At 49.6% G+C, this 16,391-nt stretch overlaps 3 protein-coding genes across 3 annotated transcripts in view; all 3 read left to right on the top strand.

Moving 5' to 3' along the window:
* Positions 1 to 3,900: 3,900 nt before the first annotated feature.
* CCDC28B (coiled-coil domain containing 28B) lies at positions 3,901 to 10,282 on the top strand. Its single transcript, XM_015811641.2, has 5 exons — positions 3,901 to 4,058; positions 5,264 to 5,433; positions 6,894 to 7,048; positions 8,306 to 8,328; positions 9,067 to 10,282. Exons 1-5 carry the CDS (start codon positions 3,901 to 3,903, stop codon positions 9,119 to 9,121), a joined length of 561 nt encoding a protein of 186 aa, XP_015667127.1. The 3' UTR covers positions 9,122 to 10,282.
* A 737-nt stretch (positions 10,283 to 11,019) lies between these two features.
* Positions 11,020 to 14,303, top strand: IQCC (IQ motif containing C). The gene is made up of 5 exons (XM_015811624.1): positions 11,020 to 11,055; positions 11,917 to 12,060; positions 12,658 to 12,982; positions 13,205 to 13,323; positions 13,725 to 14,303. Exons 1-5 carry the CDS (start codon positions 11,020 to 11,022, stop codon positions 13,761 to 13,763), a joined length of 663 nt encoding a protein of 220 aa, XP_015667110.1. The 3' UTR covers positions 13,764 to 14,303.
* Positions 14,304 to 15,592: 1,289 nt separating this feature from the next.
* The window catches only part of DCDC2B (doublecortin domain containing 2B), a 13,071-nt gene continuing 12,272 nt past the window's right edge, over positions 15,593 to 16,391 (top strand). Inside the window, exon 1 of the mRNA XM_015811640.1 lies at positions 15,593 to 16,007. Coding sequence (XP_015667126.1) covers positions 15,730 to 16,007 — 278 coding nt within the window. The 5' untranslated portion in view covers positions 15,593 to 15,729. The remainder of the gene's footprint in view (positions 16,008 to 16,391) is intronic.

The following is a 16,391-nucleotide window of genomic DNA, read 5'->3' as shown; positions in this document are numbered from 1 at the left end:
GGATAGACGTGACTGAAAGAAAGATGGCAGCAGCGTATTGAAAAATGAGAAGGGATGGAGAGGTCCAAGTGGGTGGTGAGCACAAAATGGGAGTGATCAGAACCCAGCACCGCTGGCTTGAAAGTTTGCCTACCAGTAAAGAGGGGAAAGAAAAGAACTAAAACTCATCAAGGAAACCCCCAAAACTTGTAGCTATTCCAACTGGGCCTTCATCAGATCCAGAAAAGGAGCCAGCAGGAGCACCTGCATAACAGACAAAGAGGAAAACAGCAAATGAAGCAATGTTATTCCATACGGTGCAGAAATATCTGAAAAGCTCAGGAAGATTTTCAGCCAACACAACATATGTTAGAATAGAATAGAGCTGGAAGGGACCTTGGAGGTCTTCTAGTCCAGCCCCCTGCTCAAGCAGGAGAACCTATACCATCTCAGACAAGTGACTGTTTAGTCTCTTCTTAAAAATCTTTGGTGATGGAGCGCCCACGATTGCTGGAGGCAAGCTGTTCCACTGGTTAATTGTCCTCACTATTAGGAACTTTCTCCTTAATTCCAGGTTGCTTCTCTCTTTGGCCAGTTTCCAACCATTGTTTTTCGTCCTTCCCTCTGGTGCTTTGGAGAATAATTTGACCCCCTCTTCTTTGTGGCAACCTCTCAAATACTGGAATACTGCTATCATGTCTCCCTTATTTCTTCTTTTCTTTAGACTAGCCAAACCCAAGTCCTGCAGCCGTTCTTCGTATGTTTTAGCCTCCAGGCCTTTGATCATCTTAATTGCTCTTCTCTGAATTTTTTCCAAACTCTCAACATCTTTTTTGTGATATGGTGACCAAACATGGCTGCAGTATTCCAGGTGTGGCCTTACTAGGGTTTTATAAAGTGGTACTAATACTTCACGTGATCTTGATTCTATGTTTCTGTTTATACAACCCAGGATTGTATTAGCTTTTTTGGTTGCTGCTGCACAATGCTGGCTCATAGTCAAGTGATCGTCCACTAGGACTCCAAGGTCCCTCACAGTTACTATTTTTGAGCCAGGTCTCACCCAATCTGTACTTATACCTTTGGTTTTTCCTGACTAAATGTAAAACTTTGCTTTTCTCCACATTGAAATTTTGTTGGATAGGGTCCATTGTTCAAATTTCTCAAGATCTTTTTGGATCTTGAGTTTGTCTTCTGGAGTGTTTGGCTACTCCTGTCAGTTTGGTGTCAGGCAGAAGAAGAACATCATGGCTTCAAAATCTAAGGGACTGGTTTGGACAAAACTCAGCAGCACTTTTCCTGTGGCTGCTGATAGAAACAGGATCGCCAACGTCCAATAACGGATATGGCACAAGAAGAAGAAGAAGGCAGGTCAGGGATATCTACTTAAGGCGACAGAATTACAGCAGCCTTGCTGTCATCTGATTAGACCAGACCAGATGGCGACCCATCATTCTGCATGCCAGGCTTTTGCCGACTGGGGGATTCTGGGAGTTGGAGTCCACCCATCTTAGAGCTGCCAGGGATGAGAAGCGCGCCTTGTGCCAATCGCAAGAGGCGAGCGGCGCCCCTTCAAGCCTTCGGCCGCGGAGGGCGGAGCAGAGGCGCGGCCGGCCCTGGATCCCACCGCCGGAGCCTCTTGCGCGCCGCGCACCTCCGCGCCGGTCTCGGGACGTCGCGGCCCGCCAGCTGCCCGGGGATCGCCGGAGCCCACCAGAGCCGCCGGGACGCCCGGGCCGATCGGCTCCGACTGGGCGCTCCCGCGGCGAGGCTCGAAGGGCTCGGGCGGGAGGGGCGGGGCGTCCGGCCCCAGCCCAGCCTGCGGCGCTCGCGGCGGCCCCTGGCGAGGGAGAGGCGCCGGCTCGCCGAGGGAGCCCCAGGCTCGGCGCCGGAGAGGTTCCCTTTGTTATTCCGGGGCGGAGGGCGGGGAGGGCTTCCTCCGCTCCAGACGCCCCGCCGGCCGGAGAGCCTCAGCCCTCCGCTCCCCTCCGCCCGCGCCCTGCCTGCCGAGGCCGAGCCGGCGTCCCCGGCTGCGCTGCCCTCGCCCGACCAACGCGCCCCGGACGCGGCGGAGTCGCCGGGCGGAGGACAGCAGGGAGGCCGGGCTCCGCGTCTCGGACGGCCGGGCGATGCGGCTGGAGGGGCAGAAGCGGCCGGGAGGGTCGTGCGCCGCTGGGGAAGCCGGCGGGGCTGCGGGTCTCCCCTGACGGGGTCGCTGGTCTCCCCGAAGCGGGAGCGGCTTGACCCCGACCCGGCGCCGCGAAAGGCGGGCGCTTGGAGGCTCGGCACTCCTTCCGCGGACGGGGCCTCGCTCCCTCGGAGCTCCGGACGCCCGGTCGGGTAGGGCCGCCGGCTCGGGAAGCAGCTGGGCGGTCTCGGCGGGCAGGCAGGCAGGCAGGGAGCCCCGCGGGTTCCACTTCTACATTGGGGGGGGCGCCGCCCGTGGATTCCTCCGGGCCTTTCCAAAGCGGCAAGAGAAAGGAAAAGAACGGGGGACCAACTGGGGAAGTCCGGGAAGGTTCAGGTGGGACGCGAGGCTGCGAAAGAGGTTAAGGGCAGGAGGGCTCGCGCCCACCCGGAACGGTCTCCCCCCCCCCCGGGCCCGCTCTCTTTCGGGGACGAAACGGGCTGTGTGAGCCCGTTAGCCAGGCGCGGCTTCCGAGGCTCCTGCATGCTCTCCAAGGAAACAGATCGAGGCAGGAAGATCCTTTTATTACAATTTGAACGCTCTGACTAAAACGGATTCCTCTCATTCTAAGAGGGAACCCCGAGATCAGCTTTCGGTCCCTTTTTTTTTTTAATCAAAGAAAATGCAAGAGAAAAGTTGATTGGACAGGGCAAAAGTAACCCTTCTTTTGCATAGTAAATCAGTTACATAGAGTTAAACACATACATGTGACAACATGTATGTCCATTTAAATGAGGTCTGACGAAATTTGCGGGTGTGTAAAATTTAAGATGTAAAAGGAAAAAAAGTCATAAATTTGTTTGGAGTTCACAGAGAGAGAGAAACCAGATATACCGGAGAGAAACCAGACAAACTCCAGACACCCCATCCTATTCTGATCTGGGCAATAAAGACAGTTTTTTATCTTGAAGTTTAGGAATGTTAGACGTTATCAATCAAACCATTAATATCATTTAAAAGGAGAGAAAAATAAGTCAAATGAAAATTCAAAATAACTAAGTTAGCAAGTACAACAATACTACAAAGTCAATGTTGGTACTACAAATTCCATCCTGTGTGACCCAAAACCTGAACCACTGTATCCAAATCCTGGCTGTCGCTGGTGAGAAAGAGCCCCTGTCCCAGATTTAGGTGTCCTGCTGCCCTGGAGAAATGAGCAGGTCGAAGGAGGCGGGCAGGACGGAGGTAAAGAACCTATTTCACCTGCCATGCAAACTCTCCCAGCCATGTTCGCCACACGCCCCCTCCCATAAAATTCTATAAAGGGAGGTGGCTGGAACCAGTCTTAAGGCTTCCTTCAATGAGATGGGCTGCATATAAATTTAATAAATCAATAAATAAGTTAGATGATGCTGGGAGAGGGGATGTGAACGAGAGTCCAGCTAGACATAGCAACACTGAACCTAGCGTGAGAAACAAGGTTATTGTAACCAGAGCTGATAACGAATTGGTGGGCTGCAGAACTGGAGAGGAAGCCCAGGCTTCAAGCTAATTGGGGAATGTGATTTATGACTGTTCATTGGAGGAGGGAATTGTGCTTTGATACTATGTGCTCAGGGGAGGGGAATTCAGTTTTTGGCTTCGATTATGCCAGTGCTGATGTTATGCTACTCAAAATAAAGATCCTTTAAGGTAAACAATGCCTCGAAGTTCTTTTGAAGAGTTTCATCTGTCGGAACCATGACAGCTTGCTCTTCTCTTGCAGGTGGGGTGGTTGAGAGGGAGGCCCCACGATGGAGGAGAGGAAGAAGAAGAGCCCCAAGGCTCACCTGGGCCAGCCGGGCCCTGCAAGTGCGCTGCGCAAGCTGCCTGTTCCGGCCAGCAAGAGTGCCTCTTTCTCGCTGGGGACGCCACACCTCCCATCTCCGAGGCCAAGAGCCAAGTTTAAGAGGTCAGCAGGAGGACGGGGCAGAGCGGGCCTCTGAGGGCAAGGCCTAAGGGCGCCAGGCCAGGCCAGGCCAGGTGCTCGGGCAGGGCTGGCAGACTTTCAGGTAGGGCAGGTGGAATCTGAGCCTCACATGGGTGGAAGATTCGTTTATTTTCGGTTGCCGCTCCAGCCCTTGTCAGAAACTGTCTCAGAGCATCATAAAGCATTTGAACCAACCCTGGGAAATGAAATGAAAATTATAACAAAAGGCAACAGGAAAAAGCATCTGGCTATTAAAAAAGCAATAATAAGAAGCAGTATTAGAAATATTTCTACTGGGGGCAGCCTGTGGCGGGAATCTGAGAAACGTAGCAGAATCAGAGCTGGGATGAAACTTCAGAGTTGTGACAAAAACCTCTGAGAAACCAATAAAAAACGGCTCCTGTCCTGCCGCTAAGAAAACTTCACAGTCATGCTGATAAGGAGACCACCTTGAGGAGACTTTATTTATTAAACAGAGAGCTGAGCCCACATGTATCCTTCTCACAAAAGTGTTTGCGATACCCGGAGGAGCTCTATTCGCTTTTTAAACGGTTTTGTGACCGACGCCTGAGTTCTTGGCTTAGACATAGTTTGCTTTGGATCTCATTGAGCGATCCGCGGTTAGAAATCTCATCCTGTGGTGGTGGGTTTGAGTCAAGGGTCTTTGATGGGCCCCTCAGCTCAGTTAAGGTAGTTCTTTCACATCCTCCTTGCGTTGTACAACCACAATTCAGTAAAAGAAATAGGGCTGGTCGGGTCCAGCCCTCTTCACACAGCTTGTGGTTATCAAGCTAGCTTCCTTTCTGAGTTTGTACAGTGCAGTTAACCGTAAGTCACAAAAAACTATTCAGAGTTATAACCAGCTAAGCCTAGGTTTGTGCAAATGCAGGTACGTAAGTATGTGGAGGGACCGCCGCATCGATGGGGCAGGGTTGCGGGAGAGCGGGTGGGAAGAAGAGGCTCAGCCAGCAGTACAAAGCACCCCATCAGAGGATATTTAAAGGGCTGCCAAAATGCCAGTGCTTGCAGATCGCCCTCCAGGCAATGCCAAAGCTTTCTCTGCAGGGGAGGAGAGCTGCTGTGCTGGCCGGCCGGACGCTTGGCCGATCCTGTGGGAGAGCCTGCCTTTCTCTTGGAGGCTGGCTGGTTTCCTGCCATTGTTCACCTCTCCTTGTTTTCCGTTGCAGAGCAAGCAAGGAGGCGCCACGAGTCCCACAGCTTGGGGGCAATGCGGGGTCCGTGGTGGGCACCCCCCTGCAGCATTCGTTCCTGACCGACGTCTCTGATGTGTATGAGATGGAAGGGGGTCTCCTTAACCTGCTGAATGATTTCCACTCAGGGAAGCTTCAAGCTTTCGGTAACCTCTTTAATGCTGGGATATCTCTAGACTGTATTACGCTGGGCAGAGAGAGTTGGGGCGAGTTCAGATCCTGGGTTATCACTAATCTCTGGATAATCCTTTCCTTAACTTAGCCCTACTTCCATGAAAGAGGTTTCTTGAGCAACCTATTAATCCATTTTTATTAGGATTTCATTTATTCATGACACCATAATTTTTACTCTGCGCTTTTTGACGAAAAAGCCTCTCTCTTATGTTGAATCTTGCATCTGCTTGTCAGTCCCTGGCCACCGCTGCCCACATCCTTGGCTAGAAGCATTTCTGTCTCAAAGGGCTCCGTCGTCAACCCGCTTTTCTACATGGAGGAGGGTTGTCCTGTCTTTCTAATAATTCTCTTGCTGCAACAATTAACATTCCTCACACTTGTCAGGGATAGAAAAATTGTCCCAGTATCAGCTCATTAGATTTTCCCCAGAAGATGTGGCAGAGAAGCTTTGCTTAGCAACTTAATGTATGGATTAATTATATATGGAATGTACATAAGCTCCACTTATGGGGTGTGTGTGTGAAATTTCAGTTAAGTGCAAGGTTTATGTTCCTTTGATTCATTGGTTTTGGGCTTCTAAGGCAGCATTTCCAACTCTCGGCAATCATGCTGGCAGGGAATTCAGAGAGTTAAAATCCACGCATCTTCAAGCTGCCAAGGCTGAGAATCACTGTTGTAAGGATTTCAATAATGGATATAGTTTGAGTTTTTACCAACTGTGATGCTTTTGATTTGGAAGAAATTATAATGATCTGTTTATCACACCATGCCTGGTCTGGAGATGATTGTTGAGTTGGTTAGGAGTATCATGCCGTTAGCCATAAACACCGGCAGATCCGTTAGCCCAGTGCACCTTGCCCAAATAGAACCCAAGCTAGAAAAGTAGATTAAAATGTCTTAATTATGTACACAAGTAAGGAGAGGCACCTCACCCAAGAGAGGAGAGGAGCAGCTTAGAAAATAGAAAATCACTTTATATACAGTTCAAACCTATTGGGTCTGGAACGAGTTCTTTCATTGGTTAGCATCATTTGACACATCTCTGATGTAGCACACATGTCTTTAGTATATAGGATGTAATATCCTCATAGCATTCCATAATATCATTAGTATGATTTTGTTAACGCGCATCATCATATTCAGGAGGTTTTACATTATAATGAGGCGTGGAGAAGATTACAAGTAACTATAGTTCAAGTCAACAGGTTTTGAACCAGTTCTCTTACCAGGCTGTACAGAGCTTTCTTTGTTTTTTCCAGGAGCAGAAACATTAATCAAAGAAACTTCTAGTTGCTGGAAACATTAATCAATGCTGCCGCTGCTGCCGCCATTAATTCCTTTTTTGCTAAGGCCCGCAGAGTAAATCTTTTCTTTTTTCCCCCCTGTTTGGCTCACCTTGTCTCTGCTCCCCTGTCCTGGTCTGGGCCTGCAGGCAGAGAATGTTCTTTTGAGCAGCTGGAGCACGTCCGGGAGATGCAGGAGAAACTTGCCCGCCTGCACTTCGGCCTGGATGTCTACGTGGAGGAACTTGTGGAAGATCAGAAGAAAACTGTGGCTGACAGGAATCTGGACCAGCTGCTGACCAACGTGAGTGTCCCAAGCAATTGCCTTCTTCTCTTCTTCAAAGGACTCCCCCCTTTCTCGTCCTCCTCCTTTCTTCAGCTGGGGATTAAAATAAGTTGCACGGTTCACGATGACTGCTGGGCTTGATGGGGAGAGCAATTTGAAGTGTCCTGGATAGGAGGGAGGATTGGGAGTGTCTTGTTTTGATGAGCGTTTCCTGGCACGCTCCTCTCCAGCCTGGAGAGAACCAAGCAACCTAGGAAACCCCATCAGCAACACCTCTGGGGGGAAGTAGCCCCACCGCTTCCCACTGGGTCCTGTACGTGCCCTCTCTGAGCTATTAAATTGGTGGTGATTTATAAGCTGGTTTTGTCCAAAATCCAGTCTTGTGATGGGATGTAGTGAGCAGGATGCCCAGGAGGGAGGGAGGGATGTATTCCAGAGGAGTAAGATGCCTTGGAGCCTTGGGATAACATGTAGGTGGAGAATTTCTCCAAAAAGTCCTGTCCCCTGATGAGATGTAATGGGATGGGGAAATGACCTTGGCAGACAGGGCAACCAGATGCAGCCATGACAACAACCAGATAGCCTGCAGCAGGAATGGGAGTGGGGCAAAAGCATCAGAAGAGATCCACCTGTGATTGTGAGGAGGTGGATCCCCAGAAGGTGGATTCCCAGGATGGAGGGGGTGCATTCCAGAGGAGGAAGAGGCAGTCCAGATATCCTGTGTGAGAGAAAGAGGGTGAAGACAGCCCCTCCCTAACCATTCCCAGAGCATTTGGTAGATGTCGATGGCTTGCAGAGTCCTCAGTCTGGCAAGATTCCGTCCACAGGCGTGAAGCAATAAAGAGCCTGGGAGAACTGCCACATGTCGTTCTGGGTTTTGGACTTGACATCAATCTTGCCAGACTCGGGACTCTGCTATCTGCATCTACCATGTAATCTGAGAACTCTTAGGGAGGGGCTGTCTTCACCCTCTTTCTCTCACACAGGATATCCGGGCTGAGGTGCCTCTTCCTCTGGGATGCAACCTCCCTCCTGGGGACCCACCTCCTCGCTCCCTTCCATCACATCCCTAGACTGAAGTGGGCTTGGTATTTTGTCATTTAGGAAGAACACAACCCACCAAAACATAAAGTTGGGTTCCCTGTTGCATGGATCCAGCAGCTCGGGGTGAAATGGTGGTGGTGGGGACACAGCAGGCGAGGCTGGAGGGAGGGCTGTGCTCTTGCATATGTTCACAATGCTTTTTTTTTTTGCTTTTTTCATTTGTTTTTGCAGCTGGAAGAACTCAGCAATTCCATGTATCCTTTTTGTAGGGCCCAATGTGGTTTTCCTGTCAAATTGATCCGGGGGGGGGGGGGGGGGGGGGGAAAGGGGGGGGGGGGGGGGGGGGGAGGAGAGGAAAAGGGATGTGAATGGGGTGCTGTTTCAGAGAAGAAGTAGACGGTGTGGGTGTGGATGTACACTTCCAGGTTCCTCAATGTTAATGTTACATGCTGCAGATTCAGTTCAGAGCTGCAATCTAAACTAAGTCAGCATGGCTGACGTTCATAACAATATTATGTTTTGTAGGATGAACCAATGGCAGAGATGTCCCTGGGTGGATGGGGGCTATAAAAGTCAAGATCATCATTTCTCAATCTTGGCAACTTTAAGATGGTGGACTTCAACTCCCAGAATTCCCCAGCTAGAAGTGCATCCATCTTAAAGTTCCAAGATTGAGAAACATTAGTCGAGACAAGGACTGCAGCTGCACGATTGAAGCCTTGGCTTTTTGTTTACATGTATTGCGTCTGTAAAAAAGGGGTGGGAGGTTGTGGCTGCCATCTTGGCTTTTTTCTCCCCCTGAGATGCAATTTTGCATCATGATTAGCCAGGATTCCTTGCTGTTGGTCATTTGGACTGAGACCGATGGGAGCTGAAGTCCAAAACTTCAGGAAGGCAGCTGGTCTATCCAGGCTATAGAATTTCGGAGAAAGGGCCAGGAGAAACGGCTGTTCTCCTACTCCTACTACTCATTTCTTAACCCTTCACCTTAGACAAAAGCTTCACCTGGCTGAAAATCCTGATGTGGAAGAAGCACCCAACACCTAGAAAAGGCATCCGGAAGGGCCAGGCCGGCCCCCTTGTGGCCCTTCTGAATAGGCCTCGAGAAGGATGTCCCACAAGGATGTCTGGCAGGCAACTGCATCTGAATTGTGTTTGTTGAAAGATTAGGGGCTGCCAGATGGAAAGAGGCAGAGACACGCAAGCAGGAGGCAGAAAGCTCAAGGGACAAGAGCCTGTTCTGCATGGCTACCAAACAGAAAGAGAAGCAAGGAAGGCAAAGGAGAGGGACCGGCCAGGATGCTGATCCTCCACATTGGAGCCCCGAGTCGAGCTGAGAGACCCTCTTTTGCTTAGGTGTGGCAAGAGAAGGAGGCTTCTGGTTTCCTTCCCCTTGCAGTGTCGCTCCAGGTTCCATAATGGACAAACCTCTCCGGAAATTTGTGATGAGCAGCAGACGTAACACCAATGGCGGCCCTTTGTTCTCGCTCCTCCTGCTATGTGAGCTGGGCACCTCTCATTTTAAATAGTTTTGTTTTTGTAAGGCTGCACGAGTTTGATCTCCTGCATCCTGTGCCTGCTCTGCACATGGCATTAGTCTGAGAGCTATATATTATTCTTTCCTAAGAATACAGTTAGTATATTAGGGGTGGGACAATTGCTTTGGGGAGAGTTTGGAAAAAGCCCCCATTATTCATGATAATCCTTTTATGTTCCTCCTTTTCCACTTGGATCTACAGCTGTGAACAGATGAATTCTGACAGCATCGAAAGTGAAAGCGACTGGGGAACCTTTGTGCTGAGAGGGTTCCTGAGAACATGATCTATCCCTGCACTCCCCCATCACCTCCAGTCTCCCTGGCTGGGGACGTGCAGAAGAAGAAGCAGGCCGAGCTGCTTGGTTTGCCTGTCACAGGCTCTCAAATCAGGAAAGCCCCTTTGGAGCCACCACAAAACCAGAGAGATGGAGAGACCTTCTGCTCAGCAGGGGGAAGTGGGGAATTCCATCCTGAAAACTACTTGGATCGACTAGCCTATTTCCAGAAGGCTTCTTCTGTTGCTGGAATTGGGGGCATTTTTTCCTTTGTAAGCAATTCCAGAGAGAAGAGCCCTGCGCTAACTTGAGTTCCCTCCCAAATGCAGACTCTGTGAGCCATCAATGTGGTGCTGAGAGTGTTAAGCCACGACCTGAATCACTTACATAAAAGAAAAAACACGTTTGAAATTACACTCTGTTTTTGGTTACTTTTATAGTTTTATTGAACCAGGAGGGTGCTGCTCATTCTGAGACTTCCTTGTAGAATGGGTGGGAAACTATGATCCTTTCATGACTTGTGGACTTCAACTCCCAGAATTCTTGAGCCAACCATGATAGACATCAACTTCCAAAATTTCTAAGACAGCCATGCTGGATTAGGAATTCTGGGAGTTGAAGTCCAGAAGTCATAAAGGAACCATAGTTCCCCTCCGTTGTCGTCTAAAGCTTTAGCAGCGGCGTTTGATCCTTTCTCTGCTTTTATGGGCTCGGGTTCTCGACGGTGGTGGTGGTGGTGGGAGGGGGAGGAACGATAAGGCTCGGCCGGCGTTGGAGCGTTGCTTGGGGGAATTCTGGCAGTTGAAATCCACCCATTTTAGAGCCGCCGAGCGTCGCGGAGTGACGACGTCATATGCAGCCGAGCGGAGACCGGAAGTGGGCGTCGCACACCTGGCTGAGAGGATCGGTCCCTCGAGCGCCCCCATTTTAGCCCGAAGAACCTGGCCAATCAGAGTGGGGATCGGGCAGACAATCTTTGTGTGGACCCCCCGATGGGAATGATGGGACCTGGAACTCTGCGCAGCTGGAAAACGGACCGAGCCGCCGGCCGTGTAGGGGGAGGAGGGGGGCGTGGCGCGAGTCGCCCTTCGCTGACGTCACCAGAGGACGCGGTTGCCGAGGCTGGCCGGAGGATGCGGGAGGCGGCGGCGGCGGCGGCGCGGCTGCAGGTAGGCGGCTGGCGGCTCGGCTGAGGGGCGGAGACGGGGGTGGGTGGGCAGAAGTCCCGGCCGGAGGCGTCCAGAGGGAGGAACGCGGGGCGGAAAGCGGCTGGGAAGGGGCCTCGGGGCTGCCCTTGGCTCGGGGGGCCTCCTGCCCTCCCCCGCTTCGCCCTGGAGAGGGAAATCTGGGGAAGAGTCACAGGCAGTCCTCGACTCAACAACCATTCGTTTAGTGACCGTTCGAAGGTGCAACAGCACTGAAAAAGCGACTTAGGACCGTTTTTCGCACTTACGGCGGCATGGTCACGTGACGAAAATCCGGTCGCTTGGCAACTAAGGTGATCACGTGATCCCCACTTGGCGACCTTCTGACCAGCGAAGTGGTGTTTTTTCCCCCCACATAACAGCCGTCTTACTACGAGTTTAACAACTGCAGTGATTCACTTAACAAGGATGGCAGGAAAAGTTGTAAAACGGGGCAGAACTCGTTGACTTGCTTAGCAACGGAGATTTGGGGCTCAGCTGTGATTGTAAGTCGAGGACTGCTTGTAGTAGAAAGGGCGAGAGGTTAAAAGGTTCAGATAAATGTAATAAAAGGGTTCTGGGCTCCCCTGGTCTTCCTTCCTCGCCTTCAGTGTTTAAGAATTGGGCCTGGGAATTGGGATGGGGCACAAGTAAGCGCCGCCCTCACCCCCCTGTCAAATGGCGGCTGGACGAACAAGATGTAAGGGAGAAAAATCACCTGTTAAACCTCTACCTATCAAATCCTGCATTACTGGAGAAACTCGGTCTGTGCTGCCTGGTTCTATGCCAGCATCGGTCACTTCTGTCCAGCTGTGATTGTGCTTTTAACCATTTGTTCCCTTTTAGGCTGTTGCCAGGGGCTATTTGACCAGGAAAAGGCTTCAAAGCCTAAGGAGTAAGTATGAGAGCATCGTCAAGGAAATTGAAGGGGACTTGGATTGGGTCCAGTGGACTGGCCATCTCTTCCCAAGACCGGAGTTTCTCTCAAAGGTATAACTGTTGATAGGTTCAGCTCTTAGCAAAAGCGGCAGTATCGATCCTTGTTTGTTGAATTCCTCCAGAGGGGAATTAAAGGCCTAGTGGTTAAGACATCAGCTAGAAACCAGAAGTGAGTTCTGTTTCTACCTTAAGCAAGAAAACCATCTCGATCAGCAACCTGTGCAGCTTGGTGGCCCAGCGGAGGGGGGGGGGCAGAGGGGAACTGGGCCATATGAGCAGCGGGCCAGCACGCACATGCCCGCAGCTTGACTTACACTTACCCCTCAATTAGGAATTAATAAATGCAATTTTTCCTTCTGCTTTGCAAGTATGTTTCCTCCACATAGAGATGAACTTCATGCGTGTTTGTTGTTACAAAACTAACAGTCTGGTGGCATTCGGTATATCCATTTGTATATCATATAAATGTTTGTTTGATGTGTAATAGGATGTGCAATGCTCTGTGCAACACAGACCTGCACATTCAACTAGAAAGTATCTTGCTCTGTAAATAATGATCGTTCCTTTTTTAAAGGTAATTTTTTTTATTATTTTTTATTATTGTTTTGTTTTATATTAATGAACTTTATTTTTATATTTTATTTATAGTCTGCCCAGAAATCAATAAAGGAATTCAACAGAGAAGAAGTTAAAGTTGACAAGCCACAAAAACAGGACGCACAATATCATCAAGAGATGTTACAGTCTAAACAAACGTGTGATTTTGAGATGCAGTTTCCAAACCGACTTCTGGCTGAGGTGGCAGCTGAACCCAAGATCGAGAAGGTAGGACAGAGTCTGGAGCAAGCTGTGGATGCTCGCCCTGGGAACGTCTGCAGCCTGCCAGGAGAGAACGAGGAAGGGGAGCCCAGCAGTGCCTCATCTGACTGGAGCAGCACAATTCTGGGGACGGAGTCTCCCCGGATGAGCCAAGGTAAGATAGGTGCTGGAGGAACCCTGGACTTTGGTAAATGGGGCAGGTGGTTACTACATCTGTTCATCCAAGTCCCTGGATAGCATCAATCTTCTTCCTAACAACTTTACAGAAGCAACATTGTGTGTGTGTGTGTGTGTGTGTGTATAAATAAGATGGTTGCCTTGCCCGGCTTGAGAGAGGGAATCCTGTTTCTGACTGCTTCGTTCTTTTCTTCTCCAGAGTCTCATTTCCCCAAAGCACCAGAAATGCCCAGAGGGATGCCTGGTCTGCAGAACTACCGCAAGCACCTGGCCATGGAACTGCTCTGGCTGCAGCAGGCAATTGCCAGCCGTAAGAACGTAAGGATGCTGCCTTTGGGTCGCTTGCCGGCCTTTTGTCTTGGGGAGCAGCCATAACCCAAATGCCGGCTGGTCTGGCACAGTTCTGTGATCACCGCTTCTTCTGTAAGCTGACAGGTGCCAATGGGGAGGAGAGGTAGTTCAGCATTGTCCCGGGCTTGGGCAAAAGCAGGTGGCCTTGGCAGGATTCCCTCGGGGTACGGAAGAGCGTGCGTCTTTAAAATTCAGAACTGTGCTAGTAGATGCATTGGACAGGGGTTAAAACTATGAAGGAAAGGGTTTATGGTCTCTTTGGAATACAGGGATTCGTATCATTTTATTAGGATAGCTGCAACAGTTGATGTAGATTTCGTCTACTTTCATTCCTTTCGTTTCCTTTTTATTACTCTCATCCCTCATAGTATTTGATCCTGAAACAGAGATTGGGGAACCCAGCTTGAGAGCTCAGCGGGAGGGCACCTGTGATCTCTTCTCCCTGAACTGGAAGCTCACACCTTCTCCTGCTGCCTCCGGAAAGGAAGCACGTGGCTGCAGGCAAGGCGTCCGCCGTGTTTCCTTGGAGAGGCCGCATCCTGAAGTCACCGTTGAGACTTACGAAAGTAGCTGTGAAAAGTGGAGACTGCAAAAGCTTTCCAAGGTCGGCAGACTTTGGAATTGCACTTGCAGAAGTTCCTGTGGGGCACTTTTGGTGGAGCAGTGACAGAATGTCAGTTTTCACAGTATTTGCAAAGCTATCAAGTGAAAGCCGTGGCCTGCGTGGCGCCTTGTTCCCCTGTCAGGTGCGTTAGAGCAGCTTTGACCCGAAAGCTTTCAGTTCCTGGAATATTATTCCCGGGTGTTGTATTGTAGGTGGAACCTTTTTTTTTCTTTGCATCTGCTTTTTGTGGCTACTGACTGTTGGATTATTCTTAAAGTCTTCACTGTGCGGTTGTTTTTTGCTGCTTTGTTGGCTTGTTTTTTGAAATTTGGATGCTGTTATTAAATTATTATGAAATTTTGGCCTGTGACTGTAAAATTAGGCAGTACGCCGCATTTTTCAACTGTGGTAGGCAGCATGAACCTGCTAGAGGCATTACAAGTATTTCTCAACTTACCATCACAATTGGGGTCAGTCCCGTTGTTAAGCAAGACCGTTGTTAAACGAGTCAAGCCTGATTTTAAGCCTGGTTAAGTTAGTCCCTGCAGTTATTGAATCAGGTGGTTGTTGAGGAAATCCAGCTTCGTCTGTTGACTTTGCTTGTTAGAAAGTTGCAGTTTTGCTGAGGGGAATTCTGGGAGTTGAAGTCCACAAGTCTTAAAGTGGCCAAGGTTGAGGACCCCTGCTCTAAATTAAGACAGTAGCAATATTGCTGGCTGAGGAATTCTGGGAGTTGAAGTCCACAAGTCTTAAAGTGGCCAAGGTTGAGGACCCCTGCTCTAAATTAAGACAGTAGCAATATTGTAGTGTGATTTTTAGCCAAAGATCCTCAGGGTGGGTTACATTAGTTCAACAAAAGATAGCCGTGCATTTAAAAAGAGAAGCTCTTCAAATGGAACTAGCATCAGAGCCAGGAGTAATAACTTCTCTGGCAGGACTAGTCAGTCTCATAATCTTTAGTTTTTTAAGGGGATTTGGGAAATTGCAGGAACTGCAATGAATATGTTGAACGGTCGGGACCTGTTGCTTTGTTATACTGATCGTTTTTATTTCCTTCCGAATCCACTTGTCTGTTTCACAATATCTGCAAAACAGATTTGCATTTGACGTGAGCTGCTCACCACAACCTCAGAGTCCTTTTGTAGCTCTTGCATTTCCACCCTGGTGGCGGCATCTGAAGAGGGGCATAAGGCCATTCATCGTGCCCGGGTGGGATGTGAAAAGTCCACTGACAGCGGAAAATGCTCCACTCTGGGTTGAGGGGTTTATTACATTTTTCACCAAAGAAGTTTCCCTTGATTGGGGCAACCCTGGCCTAAGCCCCAGCATGTGCACTGGATGGAGCTGAGGCAGAAGAGTAGAGAGGAGCATGTGATTGTCTTTGTAGTCCCATCTTCATTACGGCATGACCTCTGATCTCGTGGTTAGAGGAGCTGGCATCCCTGCCTCCGGGACTCTGAAAGAAATGCGAGTTGTGCGCCTGTTGACGGGTGTCCTGCTCTCATTCTAGAAAGAGGCTGTGCACACCTCCACAAAAGAGGTGTTTCTGCCACAGACACACCCAAGTCTTTCACCAAACGGAGGGCACTCCCTCTCTCTTTCCTTGTTGAACTGGTACCATGGAAACGGCATAGTTCTCCTCTTAGCAGGCAGCCTGACACGCTCAGAAGAGTGGTGCTTTTCGGCTGCAGAAGCCCCCAAGGTGCCCCTCTGCCCTCTGCCAGGGGGCTTCCTCAGATAAGCAGCCTGGGGTCTGCAGCCCAGGAGAGATGGTCTCGGCGACTGTGGCAGTGGCACCCCTTGCCAAGAATGTGGTGGTCTTTCGCAACGGGGACCCCTTTTTCCTTGGCCGGAAATTTGTGGTGAGCCAGCGCCGGTTCCTGACCTTTGATGCATTTTTGAATGAGGTGACCAGCACCATCCAAGCCCCCGTGGCCATTAGGAGCATCTACACGCCCCGAGGGGGTCATCGCGTCACGGAGCTGAGCGAACTGCAGAATGGCTGCCGATACGTGGCTGCAGGTTTCGAGCGGTTCAAAAGGCTCGAGTAAGTAACTCCCTTCTTCTCTGTTGCAGTCGTCAGTCAGCAAAGCGGATGAGGGGAAAAATTATGAGAGATTTAAACTGTTAAAAAGATAAAATATATAAGCCATATGAATTATATTAACTAAAAAACTTAAAAGTAGATATAAGAGCCATCAAGGGTAAGATGAGAATCTAAAAAAGGAGGCCTATTTATTTATTTATTTATTAATTACATTTATATCCCGCCCTTCTCCTTGCGGACTCAGGGCGGCTGACAATTGGATAAAATACTAACATATTATACATATTATACCTAATTAAAATTTAATTAAAACGAAATATTTAAATATGTCAAATTAAAAGTAATTAAAACCCCTTTAAAATCCCTTAGGCCAGTCCCGCTAGC

This window comes from Protobothrops mucrosquamatus, unplaced genomic scaffold, assembly GCF_001527695.2.
Source record: "Protobothrops mucrosquamatus isolate PMUCROS unplaced genomic scaffold, P.Mucros_1.0 scaffold46, whole genome shotgun sequence".
NCBI lineage: Eukaryota > Metazoa > Chordata > Lepidosauria > Squamata > Viperidae > Protobothrops > Protobothrops mucrosquamatus.
The sequence above is the reverse complement of the archived record's forward strand: the minus strand, read 5'-3'. Positions and strand labels throughout refer to the sequence as shown.

What these genes read in the sequence shown, in the direction of transcription:
- CCDC28B (XM_015811641.2), top strand. Translation starts at nt 3,901, where the DNA reads ATGGAGGAGAGGAAGAAGAAGAGCCCCAAGGCTCACCTGGGCCAGCCG. An exon ending in CCAAGAGCCAAGTTTAAGAG is followed by an intron (nt 4,059 to 5,263) that starts GTCAGCAGGAGG and finishes TTTCCGTTGCAG; the next exon opens with AGCAAGCAAGGAGGCGCCAC. An exon ending in GAAGAACTCAGCAATTCCAT is followed by an intron (nt 8,329 to 9,066) that starts GTATCCTTTTTG and finishes CCTTCACCTTAG; the next exon opens with ACAAAAGCTTCACCTGGCTG.
- IQCC (XM_015811624.1), top strand. Translation starts at nt 11,020, where the DNA reads ATGCGGGAGGCGGCGGCGGCGGCGGCGCGGCTGCAG. An exon ending in CGGCGGCGGCGCGGCTGCAG is followed by an intron (nt 11,056 to 11,916) that starts GTAGGCGGCTGG and finishes GTTCCCTTTTAG; the next exon opens with GCTGTTGCCAGGGGCTATTT. An exon ending in GTCTCCCCGGATGAGCCAAG is followed by an intron (nt 12,983 to 13,204) that starts GTAAGATAGGTG and finishes TTTCTTCTCCAG; the next exon opens with AGTCTCATTTCCCCAAAGCA.